This window comes from Ovis canadensis, chromosome 14 (genome assembly GCF_042477335.2).
Source record: "Ovis canadensis isolate MfBH-ARS-UI-01 breed Bighorn chromosome 14, ARS-UI_OviCan_v2, whole genome shotgun sequence".
Classification (NCBI taxonomy): Eukaryota; Metazoa; Chordata; class Mammalia; order Artiodactyla; family Bovidae; genus Ovis; species Ovis canadensis.
The window spans coordinates 26,536,800-26,556,039 of record NC_091258.1 but is presented as its reverse complement, the minus strand read 5'-3'; the positions used below and the strand labels follow the sequence as shown (position 1 = coordinate 26,556,039).

The window sequence follows — 19,240 nt, the reverse complement described above, 5'->3', positions numbered from 1 at the left end:
AAGCTGAGTACTTTGAAATCAGCATAACCAAAAGAGCAAAATTGCTTAGAGTAATGGCTCCTTTGCAAAGAAAAACAAATAAACAAACTAGTTGGGAGAGAGGAGCAGTACTGAGGGAGTCAGTCCGGTCCTGAACCTGGGGCTCCCTGGGGCTGATGCCAGCTGTCTCCAGCTGGCTCACCCACTTGAACCTGTTCCTGTTATTCCCAAGTCCTCCCCATTGGGTGTAACAGGGTATCCCAATACTCAGCCACTCAGGCATCAATCTTGAAGATTTTTGCCTCATCTGCCGCCAGTAGTTCTATTAGTTATATAGTATTTTTCATGAGATTAATCCACTTCAAAATTTTTAGTCTTGTCCCAGGCAACAACCTCAACCAAGTGATAATGTTAGTTTTAAAACCAATTGAAATGAATTCCCAACTATGGCCATTTAAGAATGTCCACCAGCAAGCCACCTGGCCTCCTTAGGGTCAGCCCCATCCTGGGAGAAGAGGGAGGTGGGGTGAGGGGGTCCCATCCGGACCCAACACAGCCCAACAGACAGCACGGCCAGCAAGGTACCAGCTGAGAGAGGACTTTGATGGAGAAATGGAAATTCCTATACAACCTGCAGTTTATTTGTTCAGTGCCGAACAAAAGAATTCAGAGAGGGAAGGAGTCACCACATGGTCCTTGGCCGTGGGGACGGATGGGGCTCTGACGTGTCTTGACAATGGCCAGAGTGACTCCAGAGGGGAGCTGGGGACCGGCCCTTCCTCAGATGCTTTTCGGGGCTGTTTGATCTGTGCGGCACACTCCCCTTGATGTTGGGCTCCTGGGACCAGAGCAGCTCGCTCCCCCGCTGCCCATGTGCCAGCTCAGGAACTCGGCAAGGTCGAGGTGCTGGGAGCCTCCTCCTTGCTGGTCTGCAGCCAGAGCAAACCTGGACTGTTCCCTGCAGCGTCCACCCCCGAGGCGTGGGCCCGCCTCCTGGTGGGAAAGAAAGAGCTGCTGTGCGGTGCTGTGTACTAAGGGGACCGCGCTTCTCCAAAGGCTCTGGGCAAACACACAGGCGAAAAGGTGCCAGAGGGGGTGAGGGAGGAAGCTGCCAGTCCAGTTCTGGTCCTGATGCTTGTCCCAGGGCCTCAGCTGAAAAATGAGATTTAGAAGCTTAGGAGAGAAATGCCCCGCCTTGGAGGTCAAGGGTCTATGCCTCGTGGGTCAGGAGAGTGACAGCTTGAGTCATCTGTCAGTCCGCACTCCCTCCTGGTTCCCCAGCGTCTGGGTGGACTTTGCACACTGGTGGCAGTAGGGGTCACCTCCGTGAGGTCCAGCTCTGAGGGACGGGGCAGGCCTCCTGTAGCACCTGAGTCCTGCCGCTGTTTGGTCACATGGCTTTGGAAAGGTCTTTTCTGTCTTAATCAGTGAAACAGACATAAAGGCTGGTTCTGGAAATCCAAGGTGAGCGCCTCAGAGGCCATCGGACAGGTCAGCACCTTGGGACCAGGGTCTAGGGAGAGGAGGTCTGAGGGGCTTTGTCTTTCCCCCCACACCTGCTGGTAGGACTTTCTGCATCTTGTCCTGTGTGCATATGTGGCCTGTGCCCTTTAAGAACTGAGTAGAACATATGGGGGAATATTGCTCAGCCAGGTAAAGGAATGAAGCGCTGACACCAGCTGCAACGGGGATGGACTTCAAACACGTCATTCTGAGCGAAAGAAGCTGGATGCAGAACTCCCCAGGTTATGCGATGCCACCTCTAGGAAACATCCAGAAGGGGCAGATCAGGGAGGCTGTGGCGGGGTGGAGGTTAGGGGACGTGACAGCTTAAGAGTCTTTACTGGGGCTGTTTCTCTCTGGAGCTCTGTTTTGACGAATGTGTTCTAGAATTGACTGTGCTGAGGGTTCACATGTCTGTGAACATGCAGCCTTAGGACTGTGCACTTTAGATGGGTGGGCACCACACTACGGGAATGTCGTTTCCGTGACGCCCTTTAAAGTCGTTGACTAGACACTGGTTACAAGCCATCTGCTGTCGCTTTCCTCCGTTAGAAGTGCGTTCCACAACGGCAAGGAGTGGGTCCACCCTGTGTGCTCCGGTAGCCCCAGCAGCTAAGACAGGTTTACCGTGGGTGCTCGTCAAATAGCTGAGTGGGCAAGTGACATGGAATCCCTCCAGTCACTAGGAACCTGGAGACAAGTTTCTGTCCTTTCTAGAGCATGGACAGCAAGCCAATGTGAATTCTGAACACGGGGCTCCCAAGCATGGCATGAGCTGACAGAGCAGCCTGGAGCACTAGGCTGTCCTGGTCCATCAAAGCCCCCCACCGCCACCGTGAAGAGAAGGAAAATCCTGATACGCATCAGGGAATCCGGCCAGAGCAGCGTGGCCTCCTGCACGTGTGTGATTGCATGACTGTCGTCAGGGAGGGCTGCTTTAAAGAGAGGATCAGAGGTCTCAAAAGTGTGATATTTTCTGGTGTAGCCACTACAGAAAACAGTCTAGTGGTCCCTGAAAAATCTAAACATGGAGTTACCATGGGGTCCCACATTTCTACTTCTGGTATATCCTCGAGTCATTAAAAGCAGGGACTTGAAGAGATATTTGCACACTTGTGTTTATAGCAGCTTTATTAACAGCACAGATGTGGAAGCACCCCGAGTGTCAGTTAGTGATGATGGACACACAGAACATGGTCCATCGGCACAGTGGAATATTACTTGGCAGTAAAAAGTGGGAAATTCTGGGACTTCCCTGGTGGTCCGGGAGTTAGGACTTCAAGCTCCCAAAGCAGGGGGCCCAAGTTTGATCCCTGGTCGGGGAACTGGATCCCGCATGCTACAACAAAGAATTTGCATGCCACAACTAAAGATCCAGCATCTGGTGCAGTTAAATTAAAAAATAAACAAATATTTTTAAGAGGAGGTGGGATTCTGACACAGGCCTCAACACAGATGGTCCTAGAGGACATTGTAATGAGTAAGATAAGCCAATAACGAAAGGACAAATCCCATATTATTCCATCTATACAAGATCCCTAGAGGAGTCACATTCATAGAGACAGAAAGTAGATGATGAGTGCAAGGGGCTGGGGGAGGAGAGGAGAGCTGGAGAGGGGAGGAGAGCTGGGGGAGGGGAGGAGAGCTGGGGGAGGGGAAGAGAGCTGGGGGAGGGGAGGAGAGCTGGGGGAGGGGAGGAGAGCTGGGGAGGGGAGGAGAGCTGGGGAGGGGAGGAGAGCTGGGGGAGGGGAGGAGAGCTGGGGAGGGGAGGAGAGCTGGGGGAGGGGAGGAGAGCTGGGGGAGGGGAGGAGAGCTGGGGAGGGGAGGAGAGCTGGGGGAGGGGAGGAGAGCTGGAGGAGGGGAGGAGAGCTGGGGGAGGAGAGGAGAGCTGGAGAGGGGAGGAGAGCTGGGGGAGGAGAGGAGAGCTGGAGAGGGGAGGAGAGCTGGGGGAGGAGAGGAGAGCTGGAGAGGGGAGGAGAGCTGGGGGAGGAGAGGAGAGCTGGAGAGGGGAGGAGAGCTGGGGGAGGAGAGGAGAGCTGGAGAGGGGAGGAGAGCTGGGGGAGGAGAGGAGAGCTGGGGAGGGGAGGAGAGCTGGGGGAGGGGAGGAGAGCTGGAGGAGGGGAGGAGAGCTGGGGGAGGAGAGGAGAGCTGGAGAGGGGAGGAGAGCTGGGGGAGGGGAGGAGAGCTGGAGAGGGGAGGAGAGCTAGTGTATGGTGGGGACAGAGTTTCAGTCTGAAATGCTGAAAACCTTCCACAGGTGATGGTGTGATGGTTGCACAACAAGGTGAAGGTACTTAACCCTGCTGAACTGTGTGTTTTAAATGGCTAAAATGGCACATTTTGTGTTGTGCATGTTATTTGACATCAGCCTTGAAGACTGTGATGTTTTCACAGCCAAGGTGTAGGAAACATGAGTAGCTTTAAAAGAAAACAGGCAAACCTGCGTGGACAACCCTGCTCAATGCGGAAGGCCATGTCCTCTTGTTACAGTTTCCAAATGTGGCGCCGCGGCCATGGCCTTTATCCCAGGGATGCGCTCTGCTCCAGGCCAGTCACTGAGATGAAGCCTAGCGCGGTGCCCCCTTTCTGGCCTCCTCCACCCACCTGACAGCGCACGGTCTCCTCCCCCAGGACGCGCGAGCAGCCCTGGGCCCCTTCCAGCCCTCCTGCCTGCTGCCTGCCTGCCGGGACTACTGGACGTACCCGGGCTCCCTGACCACGCCGCCACTGTCCGAGTCGGTCACCTGGATCATCCACAAGAAGCCCATCGAGGTGGCTCAGGACCAGGTGAGTGGCACCTGTATCCGGCGCGTGGGGCTTCATGGGGATCCCTCTGTTTGGGCAGTTTCACCGAGACAGTGTGAGCGAGCATTGTGGGGTTTCATGCTTTGGTGCATTTTTGATGTTCCTTCACAAAAACAATTTCCAGTTGAAATAGGAGCTCGGGGGGTTGAACAGAAGTTCCCAGTATTGCAGCTCTTCTCCTGATCTAGAGATACTGGTGTGTGAGAGGGAGATGGAGATAGAGACAGAGACAGAGAAGGGCGAGAGACAGACAGAGGAGAGAGAAAGAGAGACAGAGACGAAGGGAAATAGACAGAGATGAGAAGGGGGCAGAGGGCGGTGGACGAAGGGGAACAGAGGCGGGGACAGACAGTTGCGCTGAGCACCTTCTAATCATAGTGGTCAGCCTCAGGTGTGGCGGGCTTCCCGGATGATAGTCGCTGGGGCAAGGCCGGCACCTGCTCCTTGGTCTCCACTGGGGTAAAGCAGCTTTACAGAACAGAAGTGATATTATCATTGGGACATGAGTCCTTGCTCATTCAGGGACCTCTGTGGGTATTTGCAGATGAGTAAATTAGGCAATAAAGGGGTGTCATAGATGAGTGCTGGAGAGCTGTGAAAGAAGTAGGGTCACTGCAGGAAAAGAGGAGGATAAGGGTCTGTCCCACTTCTTTGGCTGACAGAACAGTAAGAACTCACATTGTGATAAGAAGTTATAGAATATAAACGGCCAGAGAAAATTCCAGAGGGGTCAGATCAGTCAGCTATTGCTGCAAAATGCCATGTAACAAACCACCCCCAATCTCAACAGCTTAAACAGCATTTATTTTTCCCTACTCACAGATATTTGGGACCTAGGACACTGTTTTAGCTGAAGTTGGGCGTTGGGTCAGGCCGTGTCTCTCACGGTTCTTAGACCAGTGGCCACCCAGGGCTGCTTCTCATGGCACAAGATAGCAATGAAAAGAAAGGCCAGCTCACACAGGCACATTTATGGCCTCTGCTTGCGTCACAACTGCTCCTATCCTGTTGATGAAAGCAAGTTATGATGGCCAGGCCAAGGCCAGAGGGGCAGGGAGGAGGCGAGTACCTACTTGCTGAGTGATGCCCTAAGCTGTCACACAGAGGTGCACCAAAAAGCTAACCCTGGTTATCCCAGGGTCACAGGTCTGCCGTGGTTCTTATTTTCTTTCTCTTCCTGTATTAAATATTGTGTGTCTGGGTATATGTGTGTGTGTGTTAGTTGCTCAGTCATGTCTGACTCTTTGTGACCCCATGGACTGTAGCCCACCAAGCTCTCCATAAAATTTTCCAGGCAAAAATACTGGAGTGGGTACCCATTCCCTCCTCCATGGGGATCTTCCCAACCCTGGGATCAAACTCTGGTCTCCTGCACTGGCAGGCGAGTTCTTTACAGTCTGAAGCAGTAGATATTACTCATATACTTTTTTTAAGTTGAAGTATCTTTTTCTCCGGGAATGTCCAGAATCTGGAGAAAGTCTGTCTATCCAGAGCAGAGTTCCGAGATGACAACTGTGCAACAGACATGCTCCTCTGCCCAGCCTCTGCCCGGGACAGACATTTATAATCGATCACAGCAGCATTCACCACCTTGGTTTCAGCTATGCACTTCCTGAGGGCTCTCGATGAGCACTTGGATGTCCTTCCAGCCTTTTGCTTCTGTAAAACATCCTCTTATTTAAAAGTCATGAGATGGGACTTCCCTGGTGGTCCAGTGACCGAGACTCCACACTCCCAATGCAGGGCGTCAGGGTTCAATCCCTGTTCAGGGAACTCAATCCCACACGCTACAACTAAAGATCCTGCATGCCGCAACAAAGATCAAAGATCCAGCAGGCCGCAGCCAAGACCCAGTGAAGCCAAATTAAAAAAAAAAAAAACCTTGAGAAGATGCTGTTGTGTGTGTGTTCAGTTGCTTAGTTGTGTCCAACTCTTTGTGACCCCATGGACTGCAGCATACCAGGCTTCCTGAGGTGATGCTATTTGCTTTGAAAGATTAAAGGTGAGATCACCAACCTTCCCACAGAATAGAACTGTTACAGACATGGTTGAAACTGGCCACCCTCACCAACAGCCCTCTGTTACTCAGCAGATGTGTGGTAAACACCCATTAGGAGTCAGATGTTACAACGGAGAGGGTGGGCAAGTGGGGGGCGGGGGGAGGCGACACAGCGCAGTGGTCATAGTCTCTGCACGCCGCTGCCCAGCAGGAGAATAGCAACCTCAGTCGATAGTTTCAAGGCAGGGTGGTGAGTATCACATAAAAATGCAGGGTGGGGTTGGGCGGCTGTAGAGGCAATATGAGCACCCGCTGGATGGCAGGAAAGAGCCTGAAAGGACATTGCTGTTCTGCCGCGTTGTTTTCATCATACAGGGCCGTCCCCAACTCAGACTGGGAGGGCCCTGCACCAGACGGGACAGGCACAGGGGCCGGTTCACCCCGTGCCTGCCCCCACTTTACATCGACACCCTCCCTTCCAGCTGGCCGCGTTTCGCTCGCTTCTGTTTTCTGTGCCTGGTGAAGAAGAGAAGGCGATGGTAAACAACTACCGCCCACTCCAGCCCCTGATGAACCGGAAGGTCCGTTCCTCCTTCCAGGCCACTCACGAGGGAGCAAGACTCTAAATTCACTCTGTCCACGCTAACAGGTAGAACTGACTTTAACAAGAGAAAGTATTGTTTCCTGGGCTTCATGGTCCCATCGTGTGTAACCTTTGAAATTAAAAAGAAAGCAAAAGGTTATGATTTCCATCAAGGTACTTGGCAGTTGCAAGGGAAAAAATGGCTTCAAAGAAGCTTGAGCATCCCAGGGAATGGAAGTCTGGGACATGGGATCTCTCAGAGGACTCTCAGCAGTGCCCAGGCCTCAGGGGCTCTGCCAGCCCCACTGACCGAGGTCATACACCCTGCCCTCTCTTAGGTCCACAGTGTCTTCTTTCCAGACAGCCAGCACTTGGCAACACAGAGCCCGGGACTGATGTCCTTCCTTCCCAATTCCAAGTTCCTAGTGTGCCAGTGTCCTGGGCTGACCGATGATGCAACCAGTGACCAACACGCTGTGGGTGCGGGGTACCCAGCAGGGCCTGCCTTTCTTCCCACAGTGCTGAGACTGGAAGTCCAAGGTCAAGTGCCAGCTTGGCTGGGTTCTAAAAGGGTCTCTCTTGGCTTCTTGTTGTGTCCTTGGGTGGGTTTTTTTTGGTGTATGCACACCAAGAGAATTCTCTCTCTTCCCCTTATTCTTTTTTAAATATTTATTTTCTTTGTTTATTTATTTGGCTGTGCCAGGTCTTAGTTGTGGCACTCAGGATCTTTGGTTGTGGCGTGTGAACCCTTAGTTATGGCATGTGGGATCTAGTTCCCTGACTGGGGATCGAACCCAGGCCCCTTGAATTGGGAGTGTGGAGTCTTAACTGCTGGACCACCAGGGAAATCCTTCTTCCCCTTCTTATAAGGCCACCAACCTTACCAGGTTAGGACCCTACCTGTAGGACCTCACTTAAGCTTAAGTACCTCCTAGAAACCCCTTAAGTACCCCACACCCACAGCTTGTTTGTCCCCAGCCACATCATGAGTCACAGCAGCCCCAGGACACCAACACACCAGGAACTTGGAATTGGGAAGGAGGGACGTTAGTCCCGGGCTCTGTGTTGCCAAGGGCTGGCGGTCTGGAAGGGCGAGGACTTAGGGCCTCAACATGTGAATGCAGGGGACGCAATTCAGCCCATTAGGGTCACAAAGTGCGCTGGCGGGCGGGGCGGGGCGGGGGGGCTTAAAACCTGCAACAACAGAAACGTACTGAGTCAGAGTCTGGAGGCCAGAAGCCCAGCTGAAGGTAGGGCTGGCTGCTCCAGAGTCTCTAGCCACCTCCGCCGTTTTCCAGCTTCCAGAGGCCTCTGCTTCCTTGGCTGGCAGCCCCTCACCCATCTTCAAAGCCAAAAGGAGTTTGACAAAGTGTCTGCTTGGGACGTGTCGCCATTCAATTGTGGCCGTTCTGCGGGGTGTGTTGTGATTTTTCACTGTGGGTTTTTTTTTTTAACTGTGGTAAAATCCACATAGCATAATGTTACCATCCTAACCACCCTTTAGCGCACAGCTCGGTGGGCTGGTGCGTTCACAGTTGTGCAGCCATCACTGCGGTCGGCCTCCAGAACTTTCTCACCTTCTTAATTTATTTACTAATTTACTAATGTATCTGCCTGCGCCAGGTCCTGGTTGTGGCACACGGGACCTTTGGTTGCAGCCTGGGAACTCTTAGCTGTGGCGTATGGGGTCTAGTTCCCTGCCCAGGGTTCGAACCCGGGCCCCCTGCACTGGCAGCAGAGCCACTGGAGCACCAGGGAAGTCCCCTGTTGATAAGAATTTGACTGCTATATGAGCCAAAGATAAATGGAATCATGCAATGTTTGTCTTTTTGTGTCTTATTTCACTGAGCATCATGTCTTCAAGATTCATCATATGGTGGCAGGTGTGGGAATTTCCTCCCTTTTTAAGCCTGAATAATATCCTAGCACGACTGAGCGGCTGAACTGAACTGAATATCCTAGCTGATAATGGTATTTTTATTTTTTGTAGCATCGCACACATTCCCCTCTGGTAGAGATGAAACTCCACAAAAAAACTTCATCGTGTCATCTTCCAGCTTTACCTGACTCTCAGGTGAACACTGAAGAACAGCCCAGACAAGAAGGCAAACATTCATCCACCTAGCAAGGTGCAGTGATACCCTCCGTTTCATCTGGGCAGATAAAGAATAAATAGACTCATCACAGTCCATGAATAGCCTCTAAGATCAAGGAGAACCTGTATTATGGATGTGGTTTGTTTTGGCGGAGGTTCAGGGTTTTTTCCCCAATCACAGAACTTCCTACAGTGTCAACAATTTATAGTCTGGCCGTGGGCTATTCCGTGTTCTGGCACCCACTACAGAGAAAACAATCCTGAACTTCCTTATACACATTTTTCCTGAAAAAGTGCAGCTGCTCGTCAGCGCCCATCAAATGTCAGTGCCGAGCAAAGGCAGCGCAGCAAGCTTACCGCCAGTTTATGTGGGACACGGTCACTTTTCAGCACAAAACAGGACAGTTTGGGTGCATTGGTGACAGGCTTGAGTGCAGCTGCCTTGGCTGTGCCAAGCATTGGGTGTTGGGTGACTCCAAGGCTGCAGACCTACGGTATCTAGCAGGGAAGGGGATATTTTAAAGTTTGGTTTGGACTCCAAATTGTTTCTTGTCTTTTGGGAAACTGTAGCCATTCTTGAGTCTCTAGCCCATCAGGAGAGTTTCCTATGGTCGCCAGAACAAGTTCCACAGATCAGGGCCCTCCTGCCCGCCTCTTGTAAGGGCCCTGTGGGGACACTGGACCCATCCAGATGCCAGGATCATTCCCGCCTGGAGATGCTTAGCTCAGTCATACCCATGGAGTCCCTCTGCTGGTTAAGGCCACACGTCCACAGGTCATGGGACCAAAATGTGGACACGCTCTCTGATTGTGCAGTGTTTCAGAGCTCTACCATCCTCCAGGGAAACCCTTGGATACAAGTAGCCACTGAGTGCTTAGAATGTGTTCTGTGTGGTTGCGGACTGATTCTTTTTGGCTGTGCTGGGTCTTCGTTGCTGTGTTTGGGCTTTTCTCTAGTTGCTGTAAACGGGGCTGCTCTCTAGTTGCAGCATTCAGCCTTCTCCTTGTGGTGGCTTCTCTCGGCGTGGCTCTCGGACTCCAGAGCGCAGGCTCAGTAGTTGTGGCTCATGGGCTTAGTTGCCCCATAGCATGTGGGATCTTCCCAGGCCAGGGATCGAACCCTTGTTTCTCTGCATTGGCAGGCAGATTCTTAACCACTGTACCACCAGGGAAGTCCCAAGGGACTGAATTTTAATTGTACATACATTTAATCAATGAGAATTGAAACATCACATGTGAGAGGCCAGCGGCCAGCATGCTGGACTTGATGTGAACAGGTTTGTGCATTTGTAAACACACCCTCAGGGTGTATGTTGCATCCCATTTACAGGAAACACTGTGCTGTCCCCTCGGCAGCTGAGGTTTCCGAGGCTCTTTCAGGAGCAGGTGGTGGCGCAGGGCAGGGTCAGAAGTGCTGGGATGTGGGCTGGGGTGCAGGGACTGCAGAAGGATGGATCAGGGACATTGGTCACTCAGTGGCAACTGAGCAGTCAGCCCTCTGTTCACATCCTTCCTCAGCTACGCAGGCATCACAGAGTCACTGCCACCAGGTACCCAGCGCCACCAGGAAAGGTGGCCTCTGTTTACTGAAGGACACAGGTAACTGTTCTCAGATAAGATGGTTTAAAGCAAACGTGGCCTTACAAGGATCGAGTTGAGTGGTGATGCTGGTGAAAGCAGATTGGCTTGAAGAGTCAAAACAGATGCTGAGAAAGAAACAAGATCAAAAAGGACATGTTTCTGTCCAGCCTCTGAGCCGACGTCCCCACTCAGTTATAATCGATAATTCAAAGGCGTTTGTCCAACAACAGGGCTATCAGCACCCGTGACAGTGACGCAGCCGGGCCGCCTTCCCGGCCGGGCCTGGGCTAGGGTTCTCATGATGTTCAGCCATCCTCGTCCCCGCTGCGTGTCAGAACCACATGGGGGTGCGGGCCTGACCCCTGGTGCTTGTGGTTCCCAGGGTCTGAGGAATGATGTTTTCAAAAAGCTGCCCAAGCAACTGGGTTGGGTGGGCTGGGATAAGGTCAGCCCACTTCCATTTGTTACAAGAAGCTCTGTGAAAGTTCTGTGGGGTCCCCCCACAACGGGTTTTAAAGGGGAAGCTGGGCTCGCTGGGAATGTTGGAGGCAGGAGGCGATGGAACCGGCAGGAAGCCTATCTGGATTGCAGGCCGCTGTCGGGCCAGGCACAGCCTTCCACTCCTGTCTCTCTGATGTGTGCGACGGAAGGCGAGATACAGCCTCACGGAAGAAACCCGAAGCCCTGAACTTAACAGTCTCATTGTATAATGACCTGCGGTTCTGCCGTGATGGAAACGCCGACCCAAAGGCATGTGTTCAGGCAGCCTGCAGTTTATGAGGGTGGGGTTCTCAGGATGGTGGGAGGCAGCACAGTAATTGGAGAGGGTCTTCGGGTTGGGAGCTGCGGTTGATAGCAGCTGTGTGTCAACAGTCCACAGGCCATCCGTTCCCACGGAGACTTCAAGACAGAGAAAGGCTGGTGTCCAGAGGGGCCTTGCTGGAGCAGAAAGGACCACGGGGCCCTGAGCTGGACAACGCCCACCCCTTGGTGACATCCTGTCCCAACAAGAGCCCCGAGAGCAGATGGGCGCTTTCGTCTCCTCTTTCATGTCCACGCTGGGCCTTCCTCTGCGCACAGAAGTCTTAGTCTCCCGGTAGGTGTTCTGCTTTGTAGGTTATTTTAAATCTGGCATTAGCCCTGGGACTCTGAGATTCTCCTGGGTACCACACAGAGCCCGGACGCATTGAGCGAAACCACAAACACGGGGGAGGAAGGATGTCTGTCTCAGCCCTCAAAGCCACAGTACAGAAAACAAACACAGGTCCTGCCGGTCCTGCCACTCCCCGTTCTGAATGGCGGCCAGATGCGGGGCCGAGGCCAACGGGTCTGCGGGACCTGCTCGCTGTGAGGTGACTGTGGCTGAGCTTTGTGCCCTGGAATTCAGGGCCAGCCTTTAACTTCAAAGCTTCCCCACTTTACTTTCATGTTATTTTCTCGTTTTGTCAAAGTACAGATGTGGACCCTGCCCACACCCACTCCGTTGTCCATTCTGTGCCAACCGGGAGTCCAGACCTTTCCCACGCAGCACCCCCCTCAGCATCCCTGGAGGCCCCACTCCCACCTGCCTGGTGTCGGCTCCTCCTCCTCTTCTGGGTCACCTGCTCCCCAGAGCTCCCGACCGCGCCTGGTGTGCCCCCTGCACACCAGCAAGAGTGAGGCTCCTCCTCTGTGGGGCTCATCCCTCCGCCCACCCAGCACTAGGGCCAGCCTGGAGGGTCCCTCGGGACCCCCGTCCCTTCCTCCCGTGTGCCAGGCATCCGTGGGTCCTGATGGTACAGCCCTCCCTGCCGAGCCTCCCATCCTCCATTCTCCATGTCCGCACTGCACCCCAGCCACCCCGTCTCCAGACAGCATTATGTCGCCAGCCCTCTGGCTTTGCCATGTCCAGCATCTCCCCCAACCACCCGCTCTTCTCTTGGCAGAGACTTGGGCGGGAAACAGCTACTTGGCCATCTCTCCTGCTTCTATGTTCAGGACCACGGCTTCTGCTAAACTTAGGAGGAAGCGCGAGCTCCATTCCCCGCGGGTCTGGGCTACAGCCCCACCCAGCTGGGGTTGCTGTGCCCCGTCCGTGGGCCTGGGCATCAGTCAGTCCCTTCTCCTCCGCAGCCTTGCCCGGAGCACGGCGTCCCTGTCTCCTCACCCCAGCCGCGCCCTGGTACCCTCGCTGTTCTCACACTGGCACCTCGTTCCCAGCTGTTTTCCCGAAGGCGGTCGTCTTGCTTGCCTGCTCTGAGGGCTGAGTGAATACCCGCTGGGCGGACACTGCCCGAGGTGCTCTGGCTCCAGGTGCTGCCGGCCACCCCGTCAGCTGTGCCCGCTGCCCCGACCCTGGACTGCTGCCCCCTCCTGGGAGCGCCCTAGCCCTCCAGCTCCGCGCCTGAACTTTATGCCATGCCCAGGCTCCCCTCCTGTGATGCTCTCCTCCATCACCCAGCCCTCAGTGCCGGGGGCCTCCCACCCGTGCGCGCTTCACCTGCATCACACGTTCTCGGGGGCTTACAAGTCGCCCACAGGCCTTGGGTCCTCGGACAAAAGTTTTGTCCTTCCAAAGTCAGCCATCATGGCATGTTAGCTGAGTAGGTGGAAGAAAGTAAGGCATTAGATGTTTCAGATCACCAGAAATTCACCTCCAGTCAGGGGATCTGGTGCTTATAACTTGAGAAGTCCAGAGAAAGCAAGCAAAGTGCAGCAGGTGGGAAGGAGGTGTGGAATCTTCATAAAGCAGGCGTGGGGCAGGCGTGGGGCAGGCGTGGGGCAGGCGTAAGGCAGACGTGGGGCAGGTGTGGGCAGACGTGGGGCAGATATGGCACAGGTGTGGGGCAGACATGGGGCAGGTGTGGGGCAGGCGTGGGGCAGGTGTGGGGCAGACATGGGGCAGGAGTGGGCAGATACGGCACAGGTTTGGGGCAGGCGTGGGGCAGGTGTGGGGCAGACGTGGGACAGGTGTGGGCAGATACGGCACAGGTTTGGGGCAGGCGTGGGGCAGGTGTGGGGCAGACGTGGGACAGGTGTGGGCAGATACGGCACAGGTTTGGGGCAGGTGTGGGGCAGGCATAGAGCAGACGTGGGACAGGTGTGGGGCAGACATGGGGCAGGAGTGGGCAGATACGGCACAGGTTTGGGGCAGACATGGGGCATGTGTGGGGCAGGCGTGGGGCAGGTGTGGGCAGACATGGGGCAGGTGTGGGGCAGACGTGGGACAGGTGTGGGCAGATACAGCACAGGTTTGGGGCAGGTGTGGGGCAGGAGTGGGGCAGACGTGGGACAGGTGTGGGGCAGACATGGGGCAGGAGTGGGCAGATACAGCACAGGTGTGGGGCAGGTGTGGGCAGATGTGGGACAGACATGGGGCAGGTGTGGGGCAGGTGTAGAGCGTGCCTGGTTCACCATGGAGAGGCAGGGAGCAGCCACACTGCTCGGCCCTCACAACAGGAGGCATCATGTAGAGGGATTAACAACATCCTCCCAGAGGTTTCTGAAATGCAGAATTGAACTTCAAGCCCCCGAAATCTGCCTCTACTGCTCCACCCTGCCGTCCCTGCCCTGGCGTGCGTGGCGCTGTCGCCTCAGCCTCTGTGATGGAGCTGGGAGGAAGGGCCAGGTAGCCCAAGTGAGCAGCTCTGAAAACCGTGGGGACAAAGAGCACAGGTCCCTCCAGAAGCCATAGGATCACAAGAGCCGCCTGGACCCCGGCCCTGCTCAGCACAGCGTTGGGGGTGTGGGCTCAGTCTGGGGCAGTTTCATCGTGAGAGACAGCCCGGCTCAGGTTCCCTGACCCACAGGTTGGGTCACACCTTGGGGGTTCTGCAGTAGAAAGGCCCAGCTCCCGCATCTGTGGAAAAGTTCAAATGTGCGTCAACAGGAAAGAAAGGTCTTCTGTTTCCGCCGTCCTTAAGATACACTCACTAACCACCACATTGAAGATAAAAGCTGTGTATTTTTTCAGTGTTGAGATTATTCTGTCAGAATTTCCTCTGTCAGTCAGTAAGTTTGTTTTATTTTACTGGAATTGAAATAGGGAAATTATTTTTAAGCAAAGAAATTAGAAGAAACCATCTAATCCTTTTTACTGAACTCTGGAAATCCAGAGAGGGGCCACCCTCCAGATGCACTAGCTCCCTGAACACACAAACACAAATCAAAAGTGTGACCATCGGAAACAGGCCTGACACTCAGGCCCCACTTGCCATGGTCTCTGCCTCGTTCCATAGTTTGTAATGACACACAGCGCCACTCCAGTCTGACACCACTGTTTATTGAACACCCCCCGGCCGCGTGTACCCATTAGTGGGCAAGACTGGGAATGTGGGTGGCGAGATGCCGAGCCGAGACCCCAGCCCCCATGGTGTCTGCATCAGCAGGGGAGTGATGATGGTCCAGTGATGATGGGTGGGGCTGGCCCGGCGGCGGCAAAGCGCCAGGTGGCCGGGGCTCTGGGAAAAGCACCATGGGGCAGGAAGCCCGGTGCCCAGTCAGGGTGGGTCTCACTGAGAAGCTGACAACGGAGCAAAGACTTGCACGAGGTGACGGGGTGGGCTGTGCAGATACCGGGATGGTTCTGGAAATTTCAGGAACAGCAGAGGCCAGCGTGGCCAAGATGCAGTGTGTGAGGGTCACAGTGGCAGGAGAGGAGGTCAGAGACTGACCAGACAGCCCGCAGGGATGGGGGCTTTGCTCTGAGAGGCGTGAGGACAGCTACGGGGCACATACACGTCTCACCCAGCTTCTCAAAGAGGGGAGACGTGGGGTGACAGACAAACCCCAGGTGGAAAGCCCCCCGAAGGGGGAGTGAGAAGTGCCAGGTGCAGGACACACTTGTGTCGTGATCTCCAGCCCTACCAGCTGGGGGTGTGAGAGAAAGCAGGGCATCAAAGATAAGGCCAAGGGGACTTCCCTGCTGGTCCAGTGGATGAGAAGCTGTCTGCCGATGAAAGGGACATGGGTTCTATCCGTGGTCTGGGAAGACCCCACGTGCCACAGGGCAACTAGGCCCATGTACCACAACTACCAACCCTGCGGACACTACGGTCCATGCCCCCAACAAGAGAGGCCACCTCAATGAGAAGTCTGCAAGCAATTAAGATCAAGCACAATCAAAAATTAAAATAAATAAATATCTTAAAAAAAAAAAAGAATAAGGCCAAGGGCCTTGGTGCAAACAGCTTGGAGGATGGAGTTGCCCTCAGCTGAACTGGGAGGCCGAGGTGGAGAGGCTCTTGGGAGGTGAAGGAGAAAGCTGATCAAGGCTACAAATCTCCCACTCCCTGCAGCTCTTGAATTCTTGCTCATTTTCTTTCTTTCTTTCTGCCACACATGTGGCATGCAGTCCCCTGCAGTGGAAACATGGAGTCTTAACCACTGGCCCACCAGGGAAGTCCCTTTGTGGTCATTTTAAGTTTCAAGAGCTGTGCTTTTAGCCTTAGCCATCTTGTTTCTCCATTACCTACGTAGTTTCTAGAACCTAAAAGGGGCAAAACCTAAAGCAGGGGCATACGCTGAGTGGAGGAAGAGTCTCAAGCTCTCAACCAGCAGGGCAGCCCCACGGGCCACGCAGGAGCCCAAGTGCTTTGGGGCGACATGGGTGATGCCCCCAAAATGGACTGCTTGGCAATTGGACGCAGGGAGGAGGGTCTCATCCTGGGGCATCTGGGATCTCCCAAGGGAGCTGTCCAGTCACATGGGTGTGAGCAACAGAGACACCTGAGGACTTCCCGTCACCTTGTCCACTCGGGATGGAATCACAGACAGGCCAGGACAGATCATGCCGGAGTCCTTCCTGCCTGCCCGAGCTGGCCACGAGGAGTTGGCTTAGCGCTGTGAGCCACCTCATCCTCCACGCTTCACTCCAGATGTCCCTGAGGTGGCCAGTCCGAGGAGGGAGGGGATGCTGGGTCCCGATGACCTGCAGGCTCACATCAGCGTCTACAGGACCCTAGTGGAGGTCCCGGAAGGACAGCGACTCACCTGTTCTCCTTACTTCCAGGTAGAAGCTGGTTCTCTAGGGCACTTTCCCCAGCTGCTGCGGCTCTGGGCCCCGTCCCCTCCCTCTCTCAGGAAAGGCTGGACCGCCCACGGAGCTGGTGTTGGTGTTGAGAGAGAGGCTGGCGGGGGACACAGTTCACCAGCTGGGTGGGCCTTCCCTGTGCCTGCACAGACTAACGAAACAGCGAGACCCAAGGGGGCCCCATGTGGAGGAGCTCCACCTTTTATAACACCTCACAGTGGTTTGGGGCCACTGAGACCGTGTGCCACAACCTGTAGGCTTTAAACACCTGAAGTTTGTCCTCTTGGGGTCTGGAGGCTTGCAGTCTGACGTCAGGGCCGAGCCCCCTGCAGCCTGAAGGGGAGGGTCCTTCCTCCCTCTTCCGGCTCCCGTGTCACTGGTGGTCTTGACTTGTGGCCGCATCTGCCCAGCCTCTGCCTCCACCAGCACCTGATGTCCTTCATCACGTGGCTGTTTCTTACGAGGACTCCAGTTGTACGGGGTTAGGGGTCACCTTTCTCTGAGACGACCTCCTCCTAACTAGTTCTACCTGCAGTGGCCCTGCGTCCAGAGGAGGTCAGGTTCTGAGGCTCTGGGGTTAGGACTGCAGCGCCCTGTTTGGGGGGGGACACTCTTCAACTGTAACAGTGGGCAGGGCAGCAGCACATCCCAGAGGAGCCCCCCACCCCAGGGTGGGGCAGGAAGGGAGCAGAAGTGTAGACTGCATTTTATCCGTGTGAAGAAATCGGACTAGAGTCCAGTGGCCAGTCCTCTACTGGTCAAGCCAGGCGCCTGGAGCAAAGACCGGGAGGGGGCTCTGCATCGCAAACCCAGATGTGTGGGGATAGGACCCGGATGGGTGGCAAGGCCTGACCAGGGGCCAGAGCTCGTCACGGGGTGGCCGTGGGTGGGCCGCATGTCTCCTCTGACACCAGCTTAGCTCTGCCCAGAAGGTCGAGGGCAGAATCGGGGCACCTAGCCGGCCAGTCCCCAGGCCCTGGAAGGTCACTGTCTCACCTTCACACCAGGCCACCAGCCACAGCTCTGTCAGGCATGCGGGCTTCACCCTGCTACCTCACCCACCCTGCAGAAGCCAGAGGTGATGCTGCACCCTGCGTGGATGGGGACCCCGAATCCTGGAAACGGAGTTGCATTTCCCACCCCCCACCCCGAAGCTCCATTAGCCTCTCCATTAGACGCAGAGTTGGGGTTTGAACCCAGGGCTTCTGACTGTATGCCTGCATGTTTTTTGTGTGTTTTTTTTAGGTACAAATCCACATAATATGGGCTTCCCAGGTGGCAAAGTGTTAAAGAATCTGCTTGCAATGCAGAAGACGCAAGAGACATGGGTTTGATCCCTGGGTTGGGAAGAACCCCTGGAGAAGGAAATGGCAACCCAGTTCAGTATTGTGGCCCAGAGGATCCCATAGACAGAGGAGCCTTGTGGGCTACAGTCCCTGGGGTCTCAAAGAGTTGGACAGGACTAAGAACATAAACACACCCCCCCACACACATAATATGAATTTAACCATTAACCATTTTAAAGGGAACAGTTTGGTGGCATTTAGGGTGTTCACACTGTTGGGCAAACTTCCCCATAATCTGGTTCCAAGAAGTTTCATCACCACAAACTTGCTGCCATTCACTCCCACGCCCCTCTCCCGCCCCAGGTACCTCCAACGTACTTGGTATCTCTCCAGCCCCAACATCCTTTGTCAGTTCATGTAAATGATACCAGACACTTCCAGGCATCCAGCCATTGCACTGAGCGGAGGGTTTTCACAGTTCACCCACATCATGGTAGGTCAGTGCCTCACTCCTTTTTATGGCTAAACTGGACAGTCCCTTGCGTGCATGGACCGCCTGCATTTATCCATCCATCCATCGATTCACTGATGGCTAGTCCTGAACCCTCAAGCCCTGTTTGCCACCACAGTATTGCTTCTCTAGACCCCTCAACGAGCAGGGCCAGCCTTCTGAGCACATCAGTCAGACCCCACAGTGGCTGCCACAAGCCTAGAGCCTGGCTGCCAGGCAAACTCTTGATGTTTTCTTTTTTTAACTTAGTGGAGAGCACCATAGAAAACCTAGCTTCAGTGTCCCCAGCTTTGCTTCTACCTTTACTCAGAAGTCCCCAGGCCTTGGTTCCATTCAGAATTACAGACAATCACCATGTCCACCCTGTGAACTTCAGAAAATTGGGTGACCTTGCTGAGCAGCTGGAGGGTGTTGGAAAGCCTGTGTGAGGAAAGTCACAAAGCCTTCCCTCCACAAGAATGGGGGGTTTCCAATGAGAGAAATGAAACTTTCAGGAGCCCCCAGGAGAGCTAAAATAAAGCTACTTGTGGCCAGAAGAAGTCACACCCATCAATCTAGTCAGGAGGGCAGGTGGCCTGGTTGGCTGAGTGGGAGGTCACAGCATCATAGCTACGATCAAAGGCCCACAGTGGGTCTGAACCTGGCTGACCATTCAGTGTCTTATAATAAGCCAGTGTCTTGTTCCTCCAGCCACAATCGGGGTCAAGCTATGGCTGATGCAATAATTAAATGACACAAAAGATCTTCAAGTCCTGGTTTGGGCTCAACAGTCAATGTGACGGAGATGCCACACACGTGTTGGGGAAACAGAACTGAAGTTCTGAACACGTGCAGACAGGAAAAACTAACAGAGGAGCACCACCAAAGCATGCCTTTTAAGAACGAGTT

The 19,240-nt window shown here is 54.4% G+C and overlaps 1 protein-coding gene across 7 annotated transcripts in view; it reads left to right on the top strand.

Moving 5' to 3' along the window:
- CA5A (carbonic anhydrase 5A) overlaps positions 1-9,506 on the top strand; it is a 28,816-nt gene extending 19,310 nt beyond the window's left edge. For 2 of the 7 annotated variants that reach the window (XM_069549690.1, XM_069549695.1), the window contains 3 exons: positions 4,114-4,269; positions 6,769-6,935; positions 8,860-9,506. In XM_069549690.1, the coding sequence (XP_069405791.1) occupies positions 4,114-4,269; positions 6,769-6,912 (300 nt within the window). In that variant the 3' untranslated portion in view covers positions 6,913-6,935; positions 8,860-9,506. Of the gene's footprint in view, positions 1-4,113; positions 4,270-5,752; positions 6,174-6,768; positions 7,028-8,859 lie in introns of those variants that run through there. The other 5 variants (XM_069549692.1, XM_069549696.1, XM_069549694.1 and 2 more) reach the window with 4 other exon arrangements.
- The last annotated feature ends 9,734 nt before the right edge of the window (positions 9,507-19,240 follow it).